The sequence below is a fragment of the Vanellus vanellus genome, assembly GCF_965231255.1.
Source record: "Vanellus vanellus genome assembly, chromosome: 3".
NCBI lineage: Eukaryota > Metazoa > Chordata > Aves > Charadriiformes > Charadriidae > Vanellus > Vanellus vanellus.
Genome location: NC_138907.1, coordinates 41,145,068 through 41,163,409, shown reverse-complemented (window position 1 = coordinate 41,163,409; position 18,342 = coordinate 41,145,068). Strand labels below are relative to the sequence as shown.

At 42.7% G+C, this 18,342-nt stretch overlaps 1 protein-coding gene across 1 annotated transcript; it reads left to right on the top strand.

Annotated features, from left to right (window-relative positions):
• Positions 1–2,027: 2,027 nt before the first annotated feature.
• On the top strand, positions 2,028–17,732 carry DESI2 (desumoylating isopeptidase 2). The gene is made up of 5 exons (XM_082480989.1): positions 2,028–2,173; positions 9,267–9,339; positions 11,203–11,296; positions 12,013–12,154; positions 14,048–17,732. Exons 1-5 carry the CDS (start codon positions 2,135–2,137, stop codon positions 14,279–14,281), a joined length of 582 nt encoding a protein of 193 aa, XP_082337115.1. The 5' UTR covers positions 2,028–2,134; the 3' UTR covers positions 14,282–17,732.
• The last annotated feature ends 610 nt before the right edge of the window (positions 17,733–18,342 follow it).

Sequence of the window (18,342 nt, the reverse complement as noted above, 5' to 3'; positions counted from 1 at the left end):
AAGTAAATATGGTATAGATTGGTAGACAATGATTTTGGTTTGTGTTATTCTCTGAGGAGATTTTCTGTGTTCCTATTAAGGGCTTATCGGGAGGCAGAAGTCTCCAGCTTTACAATTTATACTTCTTTTGTGGTAACAGTGCCCACTGCTGATCACTGCCCCTTTACCAAACTGCCAGACTGATCTTAGTGGGTATCGTGGAGTATCCCCATACTGTACTTTCTCACTCTGCAATCTACTCAGATAAACGCAAACTGCTATAAAACTTACCACCTAAGGCATAACTTTCTGCATTATTCACACATGCTTAATATTGCTTCTGAGACCTAGCTAATCAGTCTTTTTACTCAAAAGGAAGATTTTCCTGTCTATCCATGCAGATAACGGCATGAAAAGATAAACTGCATCACTGAGGAAGTCAGAGCTGTAGTATTGTGTTACTATTCTAAGTCTAATATTTAGATACCAAAATTCAATTTTTAAGTCAAATAAATGACACTTTGGGCTTTACTCTTCAGCTTTATTCATATAATTTTATCTCTGTCTCCTGTCGCTACAGGCTAGAAGTTATGTCTTCCTCTCCTTTTTCTTCACAGTGCGTCTTGTAGACAGACTGTGAACAGGAGAGAATTAAGACTCAGTGGTTCACTAGCAGTCATTGCAGCATTTATATTCCCCTCTTCCAGTTAATGCATGCTGATGGCTGGAAATGGAGTCCCTGTCTTTTCAGATAACGTTTTTGACTCCTGCAGCTTTTAAGACAAGATTGTATTTTCCTCAGTATTCCTTGACATAGAAGCAGCTTTTTCCCCCACAAAACTTTGTTTAGTCACTACCAACCTGATTCCTAGCTGCCAAAGGAGCAGTCGAAGAACACGACCCAAAGGAGTAAGACACCCTCTCTACAGGTTTACTCGTTCACCAGCAAAGGCATTACTGCCAACAGCCCTCATACAGGTAAGATGAACGTCAGGTTTACACAACAGCCTCTTAGGCATTTGAATTTCATATTCTGAGAAACAGTAGCCAAACCTCTGGTAAGTTTTCACAGCAGTACTACTTTCCTCTAACCAACCATCACTCCTCAGAGTAGGAAAAAACCTGATGCTTTTTTAACCACCCACACCACTTGTTCTGCAGGCAAAATGGAGCCCGGCAGCCAAGAGGCATTTTACCAGGGAAAGAGGGGCCAAACACCCGCAGCCAGAAATGACAGCAGATGCCAGAATACCCCTGGGGCCTTTCCTGCAGCGCCTTCCTCTCAAGGGCGCATCCACAGCCTGTGGTGAACCATACCACCTTTTTTAACGTGCTATAAAGGGGCAACAGTCGTCTTTATAAAACTGAATCTGCACCTCAGCTTAGCTACTGAGAGAGGGAAAGCATAAAATGGCGGTGCTGCCGGCCCCGGCCCCCAGGCGAGGGGCCGGGGCCTTCGCCTGGGGGGCGGGGCCTGGTCCCCGCAATGAGACCCGACGGGCCTCGGCAGCCCGCACCGGGGCACTCCATCCCACCCACTCACCCACCCAAGACACCTCCCTAGGTCGGAGGTGGAGAAAACACCGCTGGAAGCATCCGGCAGCGGGAGCCACCCCCAAAGGCCGCTGGGCGAGCCGGGAGCCGTAGTCCTCCCCACCGCGCTGCGCGCCGGGAGCTGTAGTCCCCGCCGTCCCGCTCCTCCGCGGAAGATGGGGGGCGGGTTCGAGCGGCTCCATTTTGCGCCCATTGGAGGGGCTGCCAGGCCGTCCCGCGGCCCCGGCGGCGGCGCCAGCGCCAGGCGCTGCCCGCGCCTCTCCCCCGCCCGCGCCCTGCCTCGCCTCCTCCCTTCCCGTCTCTTCCCTTCTTTTCCCTTCTTTTCCCGCCGCCACCGGCACCGCCATCGCCACCGGGGTGGGGCCCGCGCCCGCTCCCCCCCGCCGGCCGCGGGCTGAGCGCGTCGTCCCGGGGGCGAGGCCCCGTCCCTCCGCGGCGGCGGCTCCATGGTGCCCGCCGCCCCCCCCCGCCCCGCAGCAACAGGCAGGACGAGGAGGAAGCGGCCCCCGGGGGTCCCCACCGCCCCGCCGCCGGCCTGAGCAGCGCCGCCGCCGCAGCGGGAGCGACCGAGCGGGCGGGGGGCGCCCGCGGGCCGCCGGCGATGGCGAACCAGCTGGTGATCCTCAACGTCTACGACATGGTGAGCGCCCGGCCCGGCGCCAGGGGCCCGCGGCGGCCCGGCCCGGGGCCGTTGGCGGCAGCGCTGCCCCGCACCCCCACCTGTGGCGGCGGGGGTAGGCGGGGGGTGCCGGCCCCCCTCCGCCGGGAGGGCCGTGGCGGGGGGCGCCCTGGCGGGGGGGTGGAGGGGAACTTTTACTGCCCGGCCCCGCCGGAGTGGGCTCTGTAGGCTCCCGCCTGCGGGTATGGTTGGAACGGGAGAAAGAGCGAACCCGGAGCTTGGGGGGGGGCGGTGGGTGGATGGGGGTGATGGATGATTTGGGGGGTCTGTCAGTTTCTACGGGTCTTTTGTGACCCGCAACCAAAGTTTTGCCATGGCGCCGGGCCGGGCCTGGCAGTGACAGGTCGATCCTGTGGCGGGGGAAACTCTTTCCCCCCCGCTGTGAATGAGCGGCGACATGTGAATTTCCCCGAGCTGCCCCTCCTCATCTTCACCCCCCCTCCTGCTCCTGCTGTTGCCCCCAGGGCTCAGCAGGGGGGAGGCACAGCCTTTACTGCGCCTGGAAACCGTGAAAGAGACCGATTTTCCAGCAGGATAGTAGCCGGGGGTAACCGCTGTCTCTGTGGGGGATACGAGGTTTTTTAGCGCCGTGTCAGTAACGTGGCCTTTTTTCCCCCTCGACCAGGATTTTTGAACAGTTTTGGTATGGCTGCAACTTGGTAGAAATAAAGGAATCGCGCCAGCGTGGTTTGCAGTCCTGTGAGCTCACTCACCTGCCCTCCCTTCTGGGTAATCTTTCCCTGACACCTACAGCAACTGCTGTATTGTCTCATGTTCAGCTGGAAGCTGCTCAAATGCCATGGTAACAAATGAGGTGTAAGTACCTGCATAGAACAGGAGGTGCGGATAAGTAATATTAAGAAAATATTATCCGTTAATGCGTTTCAGTCGCTGGAATTTAGAACAAGTAGTACTAGTTCTCTGACCGTGTTTTGGGTCTATGGACAGAGGGACAGTAAGATTGGCAACTAGCTTCAGGTAACTGTGTTTGCAATACTTGGCTTATTTGGATGGGTTCTCCTACCACCACCATTTTAAAGTGAACTTCTGGTGTTTTAAAAGGGTGAAGCTATACAGCATAGAACCAGTGAATGCTGGCAGACAGACAAGGCAGCTTGTTTGCTTGGGAATACTGAGGCTCAAATGTCAAAATACTTAATAGCAATCAACAGGGAACTGTCTGGCTTGAAATTAAAATTATATATGAGGTTATAGCCTGATTCTTGTCATTATTTTCTTCCACCCTAATATTTCTTACAGAAATCGGTGTCCCCATCAACGGATTAGGTTTGGGTTTTTTTGCCCCTCCCCCCCCCCCCGTCGAAGTTCTGGCTCCAGCAAATATAACCTGTTACTTCTACTTTGATTTTCCTTCATTGTAGAGAATGATGGGAGACTGGAGACAGGAGCAGTTTATTCACTGTGGTTTTTCAGAGAGATGGGGGGAAAAAACATGGGGTCTTGGCTCACCTGGTTGAGCTCATACATAATGCTGATGTGACAAAAAGTCAGTGAGCCTTATTTGTGCTAAACTTAAGGAGGGAGGGATGCTCTGTTGCATGCATATGTATGACTTCTCTGGACTAAGGTTCAAAAATATACATTGGAGAAGTTCTTTTAGCATGAAAAGGGGTGCTTTTACATATATTAACTATGAATATTTGTACAGAGAAAGAAGTAGGACTTCAGTTTCAGGACTCTTACATAAGATAGTATCTTTGAAGTCAAGGCTTGACACACTTCTGACTCACTAAGGTGGAAGACCCAGCATTCTCATGAAGACTTGCTTAGCTGTGCAAAGAGTCGCCTGGGCCCAGTTCACAGGCAGGCTGTGAAAACTGAACAGAATGGACTGTCTCCTGTGTAAGTGCCTGCTTGGAAAGTCATGCCCTGGCCTCTGGGAGAAACTCCATTCTCGCAATGATGATAGCATTGGTGGGGTGTGACTTCAGCATGCCTTTTCTTTTTCTCTTGTGATCATCTGCTCTTTCATTCACATGGTTCTCCTTCATCTCTTACTCCTTAGATTTCTTTGCTGCAACCCACATCCTTCTTTCTTTTTCCTCCAGAGTTGAATTGCTGCAATCAGTTTCACTCCAGCCTAGGAAGGCTCACAGTTGGCAGGAGGGAAGGAGAGAAAAAAAAAAAGCAACAGGAAGGTTGTGCTCATAAAAACTAGTGTCATACTTTTCCTTAGGACATGGTGGGGACTTATGGTTGTCCTGTTGTGATTAGCGGGGCTCTGCCTACATCAAGAAGTAGCATAGCCTTTAAGGCCACCATCTGTGGAAGCAACTTACTCTCCAAAAGAAGGAAGCAAGCATGTTTATTTGCAGATTTTCCATCACACATAGGGGTGACTTTTTGTGCATTGGTCTGCAATTGTGGTATTTGTTGAAGCTGTACATCACCACAAATTATATGTAGTGTAAGCTGAGACCACTAAGCAGGATATTTCTGTATCCTACTTCGGTTCTCTATGTTATTTGACTGTTAGAGAAACAGATCTACTTTAAACTGGAAAGGAAAACTGAGGTTCCTATGGTGTCTGAAAGGCACTGGCAGTGTGCATCCTTCCTCGAACTTTCGCTGAATGATCTCTCAGTCCATTTTAAACTTGGTTGAAGCAGGAGCTTAAACTAATGCCTCGCTTTCATGTTGCATAGCAATTACATTACTGCATGTAGACAGCCTGCTGAAATCAATGATCCTGCCGTGTTTGGGGGCACTAAGAGTGGGGGGGAGAAGGGAAGAGTCTTTCCTAATAGCTGTTCATCAAATTCTGCCAACTGTGTATTGAGGTACTAGCAGGTTTACGTTTTGTGTCACTTGGAGGTGGGTTTGGGGTTGGTTGTTTCTTTTTTTGTTGTTCTTTAAGTCTGGGGTTGGGGTTTTTTGTTTCTCTTTTGGAACAAGATACCACTGTTAGTCACCTGGTTGACAGAATCAACATTGCTATAATTGCAACAGTCGTATGAACAGCTTTATTTTAACCTGAGTGCTAACTGTAGCTTCATTTCCCAGACAGCTGCTTTGGTATGCAGGGGAATACTAGGTGACCTTGCTACTGTTGAAACTCCTTACAGGGCTGAGTCGGTTGGTTTTGGAGCATATACCCTTCCATTGTCCTTAGCGCTTGAAAAAGCGAAAATCTTTGATAAAACCGAAGGGCGAGGAGGGATGCGTGTGTTGCACAAGAAAGTGGACTTTCAAGTACTGGTAACTTTACGGAGGGAGAGAAGCTTAAGGGCATATTTATGTGCTGCAGTTCATGCCTTTGAAAAATCTTTTATGATCATTAAAAGGGTAGGGTGAAGACTTTGATGTATTGTGTTTTGAGAACTGGCGTACTTTATCGTTTCATTTTAACTAACTGCTATTTTTAGGAGTCTTGGTTTTTTGTGCCCAAAGTAGCATCCTATTTTTTCCCATGTCAAGTAAGGCTATAACAATCTAAACTATTAGCATAAATGAAAGCTCTGAAGAAAGTAATGAAGATATTTTTGAAGCACTGGGATTAGTGGTTTTCTTTCATTTCAGTGACATGACTTTATTGTGCATGTAGAAAAATACTTCTCTAATATTTTCAGTCTAACAGTTGCATTAAACACAAATTCTTGTTCTATAAGACTGACTTACTGCAAAAGATTGAGGATATCGGATTGTGCTGCTTCTATACCTTCTACAGTGGCAAAAGTCATATCAAGACTAAATGAAGGGAATCCAGTTTGTGTAATGGAAGCAAGGATGTAGCTTTTGGGATCAGTTGGGGATTTCAGAACTTATGGCATGTTACTGAACCAGTGAGCTATAGAGACATCATTTAATTTACAATCTTTATTTTGTAAGTCGTATGTAATCTTTCCAGTTGTAGCCAAATTCAGCATACTTTAAGTTGCACTTCTCCTGCATTTCTTTCTTCAGTGAGATAAGGCATTTTGTTCAATGAGAAAATGTGACCAACCTTCCAATAGCTGATCCAGACTAAGTAATAATTAGATATAATTACTGTTCCTAGGGGGAAAGTAATTCTGTCGTATTGAAATTCTTTTATCTTCAATTAACCTACCCTGTTCTTACTGGAAATATTAAGTGAAGTGCCAGCTTGCTTTAGGCACTTCTTCCAAAGCTGCTAACGTTTGTTTAATTTGCCACCACTGCTCAGTTTTTGTAGCCTACTGAGCCCCAATGTATTTAGGAGCTACCAGTAAGGAGGAGTGTGTACTTGAATAGCACTGGGCTTGCTGAACACCTTGTTAGAGCATTTTTCCGTCCCATTCAGTTGCTTCTGTACAGATCGATGAGGAGGGTTGGTGACGCGCTTTCCTGTCCTCTCCCTATACCTTCTTACATTAGGTTGTTTCACAGCGTTGTGGGAGGGGAGGAGCATGAATATTTTTTCTACCTAGTAACAAACTAGGCTTTATTACTTCTGCTGCTTATGGGATATCTTGTGTAACTTTTGTTCCATTTTCAGAGCAGTGATAACCTTGCTTGGCATTAGCAGATCCAATGGGTGTGTGATGTGCAGGTTACTTGGAATTCAGAGGCCGGACCCAGAGTTTTCTGGCCAAATGGGTGTCCAGGAGAGGAAAGACCAGAGCACCAGGGACCCTGTCTAGCTCAGTTCTAGATTGGGTTCATTTGGATACACCTTCTTGTTAGGCAAACATACTTTCTTCCTGTGCCGACAAACTGTATGTTATAGTCAGAGCCTTGGGCACATTCAAATATAAACCTAAAACTATTTTGAAGTGGTCAGCTGGTAAAGCATGGGATAGGACTGGTTTCAGAACTGAAACTGGCTTATGTTGAAGTAGCTCTTTCGTTTTCCTGGGGGCTTTGATTTCAATTCAGTGAACAGAATCCATTTTTTTTATGCTTACAGACCCATCAAGTTAGTTGGGTAGCGTGAACATGGTTCTCCTTCCTTCTCCACTTCTTGTGTTCTCCCTGTTCTATGTCTTTCTATACAGAGTAAATCTAACCGGGTATATTTCTGGATGCAGCTTGATCATACAGACTAGCTTTCCTCTCTTCTCAGGGGAGGAAGGAAAGAACTGCTAAGCCCTTTCAATAGACTAAGGTGATGATTTAGCGTAGTCGTCCATACCCCACTAGCTAACATAGCAATGCATTGACAAAGCCAGAAATTAAAGCAAAGTACCCATAAAGTTTAGTCTTAAGCAAAACTTGTGCACAGATCTCGATGAGCCTTAACTGTAAATAAATATAAGGAGCAAAACATGACTGTCTTCAATTCATGTTGACAAAATTTCCCACAACTGGCTTGTCTATAAAACACCAAATCCTCAGCATCTTGTTATCCAGGTGGTCATTTGTATCCTGTGCCTGCTAGCACAATTGTGAATTTTAGGCTGGGAAAATTCTTGTGCTGATCTTTGGTAACTGAATCTGGGGGACCCTTTATTTTAGGTTTGATGATACTTAGAATAAGGATGACTGTAAAAGCCAAATCCATCCATATCTCACGCCTGAAAATTTGTAATTTTTGGCCTGATTTGGCCTTTTTGCCATTTAACTTGTTTAGATTTTCATGAATAGCTTCTCACTTCAAAGTTTAGTGTATAATTTGTATTGTGAGAAAACTACCTTTCAGAAATGCACATTATATGCCATAATGTTTGTGATGGCCCTGTAAATTACGCATTAACTCCATCTAGCACATCTTAACAAAGTGTGACAACTGAAACCTTTTACATTATCATCAGTTGTGCTGTTTTAATAACGACTTCACATCAGAAAGCACTTGCTATGTCAACAGGTTGTGTAAAGAAGATAGCTTCTTTTTCTCCCTGTTTGCTAGATAAATATTAATTTGCTGGGGATACTGCCTCAGTCTGTGTCCTGCCTGCCAGGTCACTTCTTGAAGTCTGCTTTGTAGAAGTTCCCAGCGGTGCCCTTTGGGACCAGATGACCTGGGAGGAAACATTCCACTACTGGAGTAACTGACAAAATGATGTTTTCCTTGTATTTTTGAGAGGTTTTTCTTGCTAGCCAATGTCAGTTTTAAGGACACAACTGAGGCTTTTTATTTTTTTTTTAGCCTTTGTTTGAGGTTCCTTTTTAAATTATGTTTCACTTGAAAATTTTTACTGCTTGGAGACTGATATTTTGAGAGTGGTGATGTAGCCAAGGAAAGACAATAATTTTGAGGTTTTTCCTTTCCAGAACTCTGTGGGTCTTTAAGGTCTTGAAGGTAATAGTTAGCTCCTGATATGCACTCGCTGCTGCTTTTGAAAAAGAGAAAAGAAAGCACTAAGGGAAGATTTTGATCTTTCCTTTTTTCCTCTTTTTTTTTTTTTTTTTTTTTTTTAATCATCGCTTCCTTGTTTCCTTTTGAAATGCAGCTATTGCCCGTTGGCTACAATAGAAGTGATATATCAGAAATAGGTGTTAGACCTATGCAAAAGATTTACACCCGATATATGGAAATACATACATCAGGAGCCTGGAGAGAGCGTAGTCTCTTGTATGGTAACCACCAATTGGGTATTCAAAGACAAAATATACTAAGGTAGCTTCAATCCTTCTTACATATCTCTGAGTGTGTCTCATGCTCATCTGGTCATAAGTAAAAGCGTGGTTATTGCTGTAAATGACAGTTGGTGTGTGTCTATTACAATTGTACATTCTGATGTTATTTTTTAAAAAAAAAAGTGCTCCTGCAAAATTACTGCAGTCAATTACTGCAGTTGATTCTAGAATGTATTCCACTGGAAAACTTTACAACTTGTAACTTGTTGACAAATCGAAAGCTGATCTGGATTTCTCCCAGGTACGGTCTCCTTGGTTGACAAACATTGACATCACTAAAAGACTGGAGTAGAACCTAATGGAATTAATTCACTTTCTTCAGTTGGGGAATTTTAACGGCATGTTCTGTTCCCATAAAATGGGTTGTGCGGTTTCACTTTGTGGTAGGTTTTTATGTTTTTGACGTGGGGTATAAATACATGTCAGTCTGCTATCAGAAGACAGATATGTATTGGAAACTAACTAGACTCTCTTTTGTTTTCTTTTTTCCTTTTAGTATTGGATGAATGAATATACTTCTTCCCTTGGAATTGGAGTGTTCCATTCAGGTATAGAGGTGTATGGCCGAGGTGCGTATGAGAAAAACGTAACTTTGTTCTGGTAATGCTGTTATTTCAAAAACATTTTTCAGGTAGTGAGGGAAGTCTGGCTCCTAAAACCTGTTCATCAGCTTTCTCTTAAAGTTCTCATCTCTTCTGCCTCTGGAAAAAAACGTGGATGTGAATAATCCGGTAGTCCTCTTGCATTCTTGTATAAAGCTATGCAACTATGAAAAAGTGTGCAGTTTCTTCAGCTAGGCATAGAAATCTTCATTTTAGGTTTTGAAATACCTATTGTTAAAACAAATGTATGCTTCATGTAAGCACGGTTGAATCATGTTTCCTGAGTATTCTGCCAGCACTTAATGCGAGGAGTTCATTTTTAACTACAGAAACAATAGCCTGTTGCAAATAGGCACCTAAAAGTGGATGATGCTCAGGAAAAACGGTCTTATTTCTTATTGTTAAAGGGACAGTTTCTTTGAGAGGCATCTCGTGCATACTGTTCACAAAAGGTACACTTGTGATAAATACAGCTACACATTCCAATTTTGCTAAATAGGTTGGACTTTGGGGATGCAGCTTCCTGCTCTGTTCAGGCCACTTTGAATCCCCACTGCTGCCAGAAGGTGTTTCTGAGCACGCCGTAGCGCAGGCTCAGGTCTGAGGTGTTCTTGCCTACAGTATGACGCTCTGAGGTGATGGTGGTGCTAAAAGTAGTCCATTTAAAGAAGAAAAATCTACTTCAGTTCTTTTTTTGGAATGTGTTTGGAGGTGAGGGGAAACGGCGAAAGGTGCGGCGTGCAGTCCAAAGACCAAATTGCGCAGTTACCTTAAACTGTAGATGTTTCAGCTACTATGATGGTCCCATTGTAACTGGGTTTGCAAGTGTTATCAGAGCAACGAATTGACAAAATACAATGCTTATTGTTAAAACTTTTTTTTGATTTCTTTTAATCCAAACCAGAAAGACCTGACTCTGAACAGTGCTGTGCCTGAAACCCACTGCTTGAGCTGTGCCAAATACATGTGCCTCCCTTCCTGTGTGGATTATAACAGCTTTCTCACATAGCAGGTCATACCCCTGCTAGAACAATGACTTGCATTTTTCAAAGTACATCAAACTTTATTTATTAACCTGTTGTAAAAAAGATTATCCACAAAACTGGATGCTAGACTTGGATGATGTGTTAGGAATTTCGAGGAAAGGAAGCATGAAGTCATGCTTAAAGCTTTTTATTGCACTTTGGGTGTGCCACACTGCGTTATCTTACAGACACAGAAGGAAGCTAAAGCACACCGTGATATTTTCATGTACTGTAAGTGCTTGTGCCAGCAGATGCTACGTGCAGACTTCAGATGTGTGCACTGGTTTACTTTCTTGTTATAGTAAAGAACTCGGGACAGTTGAACTCTCGTAAATCAAGAAACTAAAAAAGCCTATTAGGCCACTATGTGCTGCTACACTTGCAGGTGTAGTACGCACTGAATAGAAGCACCATCAGACCTTTGAGGATGCAGTGCTTTGAATCCCTAATCTATAAATATGTAAGTGGACTTTTAAAGACAAGCATGTGTAAAGAGCATTGGTAGGATTTACAATTTAACTTGTAAATCCTCACTTATACAATGAAAACAATATATACTTACTGTGAAGTTATTCAAGTTTAACCTGTACACTGAGGTAGAAAATTTCCTGTCAGCTTTTACTTAGGTTGACTAGTAACTAACAAAACTATTCATTTCCAGCTCCTTGCATTTGTGACACATGTAAATAAGCTGTCTGGTTTCTGGCTTTAGGTCCTTGTGAAGTGATCCTCCAGTCAGTGAGGCCTGTTGTGCTTTTACTGTCATTGTATGCTGTTTCTGTTAAATCTGAGCTTTCTCTTTCAGAATTTGCCTATGGTGGTCATCCATACCCTTTTTCTGGAATATTTGAAATTTCACCAGGAAATGCTTCCGAGTTGGGGGAAACATTTAAATTTAAGTAAGAAAGATACCTATTTTCTTGCTTTTGAGAAGGCATATTAAAAAGACAACTTGTTGCATATCATTTTGAGGGTATATGTGTTCAATGATTCTACAGGATTTCTGACTTTCTGAGAAATTAGTGTGTTTGCTTTACTTAGAAATGAGAGATGGACAGAGGTGATGAGACAGTGAAGTGTCTACAGCAAAGAATTTAGCGTACCATTAAATTCCTTAAATATGTACAAATTATGTGGACTTGTGGCTACCTTTTGCTATTCATACAGTATATACAACGGGGTAGCTTTTTCAAGATAGTGAAATATTTATTCGAAGAAAAAGCTGAAAAATGCTGCCCTTCAAGGTTTCCTCATGTCCCTTTTCCACTTTCTCAGTGTGATTTGCCTTGACCCTTCCCTGCATTACAAGCTCTTATCTCTTCTCAGCTGTCTTTAGAAACAATATCCTTCGGAGAAGAAGGGAAAATAGCATCCAGTGTTTGTCACAGTTAAGTTGCAAATAACAAGTGAGCTATAGGTGGACAATCGGCAAGGAAATAATTTCTCATGATAAAGATGAAAGTGGTGGTGTAAAATGGAACAGGAAGAATCTATGCTATTCTAGGAGGGCAGAAGAATCTCACCACCCGCAGTGGGGTGATTTTTGAGCGTTGTATGAACAGTAATCCACCTATCTCATGGAAGTCTGATCACCTAATTTCTGTTTTTCTTCTAGAGAGGCTGTGGTTCTAGGCAGTACTGACTTTATGGAAGACGACATAGAAAAAATAGTAGAAGAGCTTGGAAAAGAATTCAAAGGAAATGCTTATCACCTAATGCACAAAAACTGCAATCACTTTTCTTCAGCTTTATCTGAGGTAAACAAACATGAAGGTCTATAGAAGGGTGCTTCCCAGGTGGCTACAAAACGTCATCTCCTTCCTGTCCTTTGGAACGTTTGGCCTGATATCCAGCTTCCCATCTCTATTACCTTGGGCAAATGTCAGCATTTTTCAGGTTTTATTTGTGCCGATGTCCAAAGCACAAGGTTTTGCTGCCGAAGATGCTAAATATTGTTGTCATGTATAGTTTGTGTTCAAGCAGGAGTGCGTTCCTAATTGAGAGACCTATTAAATAAAGTATTAACGGGTTTTCAAAAGCATTTCGGATGCTTCAGAGATCACTACTGAAGATAGAACCACGTGTTATTTTTATCAGTATTTCCCCACAGAACCATCCCACTGAAAATAATTTTTAAAGTTATGACCTACTCTTAAAGAATAACAAGGGCGTTGCAGTTTCACAGACAATGTTAATCTTCTGCCTGAGAGGCTTTTGTCAAGTTATTGCTCTGCCAGCACCTGCGCCCTGGTCACGTAGATATCTGCGTGGTTGTGCAAAGTATCTGACTGCAGCGTCAAATGGGCTTCACTTTTTCCCCTCAGCTTTATTTTAACATGATCGGTTTGCCAGTATGATTGAATGCCTGATCGCTCACCTCTGTATCAACACAAAGGAAAGGGTCAGGATGAAGTAAGCCAGGACAGAGAGGAATGGCGTTTGTGATTTTTGTCGGTCATTAGCAATCTGCGCTTGTCAGAATCTACTCTAGTGTTTCATTGAAGCACTCCAGAAAAGGGATGGCTACTTTTTCCATGGTGAACTTCCATAAAATTTAATTTTATTTTTCTTTGAATAGTCAATGGCACACTTATTGTATAGCCTGTGTTTTGTGTAGACTGTTTGATCTTCCAGTGGTACTGGAAAATTTTATTGAGATGATGATTCATGTGCAATGCTGGTACAAGTAAGTAGGGCGAGACACTGACAAAGCTGCAGTTGGTATGAAATCTGGCCTATATGGCCAGGTTTTTGCCGTACTCTTCAGCTGCATGGTCATGTTGTTTCTATTTTATGTCTTGTCCTATTTAGTCTTCAATTCAACTATAAAAACAGGGATATAATTACAAGTTAAATGCTGCTCAGTTACAGCAGAGTAATGCTCCCATTAGCTGGGATTTTCTGCAGATTTGCACTGGAGTAAGTAATACCAGAAGTGAATATGGAGATAGCTAAGTAAAATAGCTCACTCCTTGATAGCGACAATGAAACAATTTAATTACTAATGTACAGTAAAAACAAGCATTTAATGCAGCTTTATATATTTTGAGGAGTTGAAACCAGCTTTGCATTGTATTAGCTTCTCTAATGTTCCAGTGAACCTGAGTGTGCGTGTGCTTGGCCTGGGTGCTGTAAGATAGTGGTGTCTTACGCGAGGTCATCAGAAGCCGTCATGATAAATAGCCTCAGCTATATGCATAACTCCACAGAACTGTAGTATTGACACTGTCGTCTTGACCGCTTGATTTCAGGGTGCTTTTTTTATACTGGTGGGATTTCTCCTGTGATTTCTGTTTCTGAGGATTTAGTGGTGAATAGAAAGCATACCCTTAAGTCATTTCTATGTCTTTTAAAGAAATTATTCAAAAAGAGTGAGGTGGTTAGGCTTTTCAGGACTTACCAAAAAAAAGCATACAACCATGTGTCAAACTTTCACAGTGGGAAAAGTCTCCTTGTGCGACTTGGGGTGCTGCTTTTACTGATGGAGACGGTTGTCTTACTGCAGCTAACTTGACTGCTTTTTGACTGGTGTTTGTGGTATATAAATCATAAGGCTGATGCAGCCTTTGCTTTTGATTTACAGGACTAGTTTTATTACTGCTGAGTCCAGAAGACAATTTAATCCTTTTTTTTTTCCCTTCCCCCCCTAGATTCTGTGTGGAAAAGAGATTCCACGATGGGTGAATCGCCTTGCCTACTTCAGCTCTTGTATACCGTTTCTCCAGAGCTGTCTGCCGAAGGAGTGGCTAACTCCTGCAGCCCTTCAGTCTAGCGTTAGCCAGGAGCTACACGATGAGCTGGAGGAGGCGGAGGATGCAGCAGCATCAGCTTCCTTGGCAAGCTCAGCATCTGGGTCTAGAACTGGTCGCCACACCAAATTATAAGTCCTCCTCCAAAGTAACAAATGGTTTGAAATACTTCAGTTTAATCTCTCCAGCAATTGACTTCCTGACAGAACACGAGAGCTGACCTAGAACGTTGGTTTTATATGCAAAAAAAGCTCTTGCCAACCCCTGTTTCAGCTCAGGATTACTTACGTAGTGAAAAGAATCGCTGGGAGAAAAGGGAAGGATTTTGTGTGAAGCCACCCTTTTCATTTTCACCTGTTTGGTAGACCTGGGTTAACTTAACATCTTGTATAAAGCAGAACTTAAATTATTTGTTTACAGTATTGTGTACTGCTGTTTACAAGTCCTGTAAGGACTCCTGCCACCATGGAAGAAGAGAGAATTTGAGTTTGATTTAACTGTTGGTATAACTCGGAAGCAGTGGTATGATGCCCTGGATGAACTCTCCCCTTTGTTTTCAAGATTTAAGGCAGGCGAATGTTAGATTTCTGAGAAATGCCAGAAACTGCTGAATACTATATGTGTGAACAGGGTACTGTGCACTTAAAGTGGTTGATGTAAACAGGTAGATTCCAGATGTAGGGAGACTGGTTTTAGACATCTAAGATCTGTTACTAGAATTATGACCTCTACATTAATGAAACTGTGGATTTTTGCACATATGAAGGGAAATTTCTATCCCATTACAATGCACATTGATCCCTTTCTTTTTTTTAACTCAGCCATGTAGTTTGCATCTTATCTTCTGTCTGTATTTACAGTCTACTTCAACCATGATTTAGACAGTGAATATCATCTGTTAGAAGCATCAACAAATTTTTCCGCTCTTTGCTTTACTAGATTTCAAACTTTTATATACAAGTTAGTACTTGTATTCTTTTTTTTGTGTGTGTGTCATATAGTTTGGAATAGTGTAATACAAGCCATTTATGGTTGGGGAATGGCCTTGCTTTCTGCTGCTGATTTTGCTTCATTTCGGTTTGTAAACATTCATGTCCTCTTTTTTTTTTTTTTTTTTTAGCTATAAATTACTGCCCAGTTGTGCATATCTGCACAAATTATAGAGAAATCCTAATTTATTTTTCCCACAGTCTCTATCTGTGGCATTAACTTTCTTGTCAGATGTAATGAAGAAAAACCTGAAAATTGCTTATGCACCTGCGTGTTTACACAGCAGAACCCACTAATCTGCACACATAATTATATCTGAAGGTAAGAGATATTATTTTCTAAAACACAGAAGTATGTTTGCTGGTAGATTATAATTAGAGCGAAATTATAATTAGTGATCAGAATATATAATGGAATGCCTTATTCTTGTTCACTTACCAAGAGAATTAATGGTTCTTCCAGTCATTAGTGTAAATTAGTGAGGTTCTATTGTGCACATAAGGATACAGTAGCACAAACATGAGGGAGGTGAGCTCGTGTATTTTATAAGACTTGCTGCCTTAAACTAACAAAAAACATACCATCCGTAAACTGATCAGCTCACAAAGAAGTGTGCATTACTAGAAGTATAAATGATTCTTACAAGCTTTATTTTCAGTCTGTTGCTGCATTTAGTTTTTCCATTAAGTGAAATATTGACTCTACAGTTTCTGCTGTTTAAAAGGAAAAAAAGTCCTCTTGGGAGGAGGCAAGAATGCTTGATGTTATGGATGCTCCTAGCCATGGGTAGTCGGAGCCATTGAACCCTACAGGAAGGTGCAGCAGGCTGTGTCGTAGTAAGAATTCTTATGACGGCCGGCTCCGACTCACGCTGGAAATGAGCGGAAGTTTCTCTGCTACCAGTTGGGTTGAATCCTTTGCCAGACAGTCTTTAAGTTTTCACTCGTCTTCTGTGATGCAGTGTAGGTACAGAGAGAGAGAGAGAGACAGTCGGTTCTGGGGGTAAAAATCAAGTCTGAGACTCTTTCTGGAAAGAGTGGGATAATAGTAGAAGTCTCTTTAACTGTAGTTTGGTACGTGTTTTAATGATCTCTTCTACCAAGCGGGAAACACTTAAGACTGACAAGTCTACCACTAATTACGTTCTCTGGTCTCCAGAAGCTGGACATACTGACTCTTCCTGTTGAGTGCTTTTTCACTTGAATCTCTGAATTTGAGTTCTCCTTTCTTTTGTTCCTGTAGTGAAAATGAACATGGTGGTCTCCAGTCAACTCTCAAGCATTACAGAACTGAATCTCACACTACTTAACAGCTAAGACAACAGACCGCAGACAGGTTATTTTGTCTCTGCTATGCAGCTGGGGTAGTAACGTGACTAAGTCTCTTGGCCAAGGCAGGTCCTTTATTTCAGCTCAGGGTTGAGGCCACTGATCTAGCAATGTACTGTAGCTTTTCCTAGGTTTTAGGAAAAATAAATAGAATGAATTTTCATTGCTACCTAACTTTTATGTACCAAAATCAGCTTTTTAGGCTTCTGATATATCCAGAGCGCTAGGTCACAAATCTCTACACCGTCATTAACACACACAACTACAGCATGTACAATGCAAGAACATGACAGATCACAGCACAGTTTTTATTTAGAAGTAAAACTAAGACTATTTTTTATAAAGCAGACTGGAAAGTTTGTTACAAAAACATTCATTTTATTGGTAGCTGTACAGGTGAAAATACTGTCTTATGCTCCTGGGTTTCTTTTGTTGTTGAGTGAGTTTGTTTGTTTGTTTGTTTTAAAACCATCCATGTGTAAATCTTGTGAGGAAACTGACACCTGAACCCTGAAGGCTGTTGGGTATTGTATCAAAGCAAGCAGTACTGTAACTTCAGTCGCATGCTGTCAACTCAACCTCCACTGGATGCCTCCAAGAAGTCACCCTGCCAGTGGTTACTCTGATTTGTTAGCAATAGAGCAAGTTACCTTTCACCAGCATTACTGCCAAGCAGGGATTACTTTAGTCTACTAATGACCACACTGTGCTAGGATTAGAACACTCCAAAATGCTGTGAGAAAGCTGGACACCTGTGGAGTCTTTTCCATCAAAACGGGTAGAAAAATATCACTACTTCAGGGTTCTGCTCTGTTTACTTTCTCATTCTTGTTTAAGTTTCTGTAAGATAGTACTTTTGATACGTATTATATTCTTTAACTCAAAGTCATTTTATTTAAATGCCATTTTCTGTTCAGCAAGCCAAAAAAATCCAATGTACTGTCAGTGTGCACCAGTAACTTCAGAGTGGCTTGGTAAAAACATAGTTGCATTACTTCTAAAATTTGCAATGCAATTCTGATCACTATTGATACATGATAATTTTCACTGTTGGAAGTTGGTTACAAGCGGAATATTCACTGATGCATTTTTTGTAAACTTGTATTCAAGTTTACTGTACTACATAGTATTTGTATAAAATTCAAAGAATTTTGACTTTTGTTACCTGTACATGGCAACAAGTTGTCTAGCATCTGAAACTTAAATCCATCAGTTTATTAAAAATACTTTTATAAAAAAAAAAAAAAGACAGTTGGCTCTGTGTGTTATTCCTGGGGTACCTACAGCTTGTTTTGTCAGTGCCACCCAAGCTGATCTTTGGTTTTGAAAGAGGTTTTCACAGGACAGTGAAACTATCCAAGAGTTTCCTAGTTAAGCTATAGTCGATATTCTGATGTGGGCGTCAGGAGCTGCAGTTTGGTTTGTCTGAGGCATTATCAAGAGCCACTAGTTTTTAATAGACTACATTCAAAATGTTTTCAGACTTGATGTGCGAACTACAGCTAATGGGGTACTCGAACACCCGGCTGTACTTGGGACATATTTGTAGAATAGGGCACATAGTATCTACAATTTGCTTGAAAGCCCAGAGCTGCAGTCCGCACGTGCACCAGACTAAGCAGCCTCAAGGCGTGTGGGGTCTGCAGTGCCTGCGCCTCGCTGGTTCCTTTGAGCAGAGCAGAAGGACCTGGACTACGGTAAAGTCCCAATGGCAGCACCGGCCGAAGCCACTGCCCCCTGGGCTGTGCCCCCTCCTGCAGCAGCAGTGATGCTGGTGGCATGGCCCAGCGCTGACCCGGACTGGAGAAATTCCCCTGTAGTGGCACCTCTGCTGGAGCTGCCCAGAGCAACCACAGCTTCCTTGTAGCTGGCAAAGCG

What these genes read in the sequence shown, in the direction of transcription:
- DESI2 (XM_082480989.1), top strand. Translation starts at nt 2,135, where the DNA reads ATGGCGAACCAGCTGGTGATCCTCAACGTCTACGACATG. An exon ending in GGGGAAACATTTAAATTTAA is followed by an intron (nt 11,297 to 12,012) that starts GTAAGAAAGATA and finishes TTTTTCTTCTAG; the next exon opens with AGAGGCTGTGGTTCTAGGCA. An exon ending in TTTCTTCAGCTTTATCTGAG is followed by an intron (nt 12,155 to 14,047) that starts GTAAACAAACAT and finishes TTCCCCCCCTAG; the next exon opens with ATTCTGTGTGGAAAAGAGAT.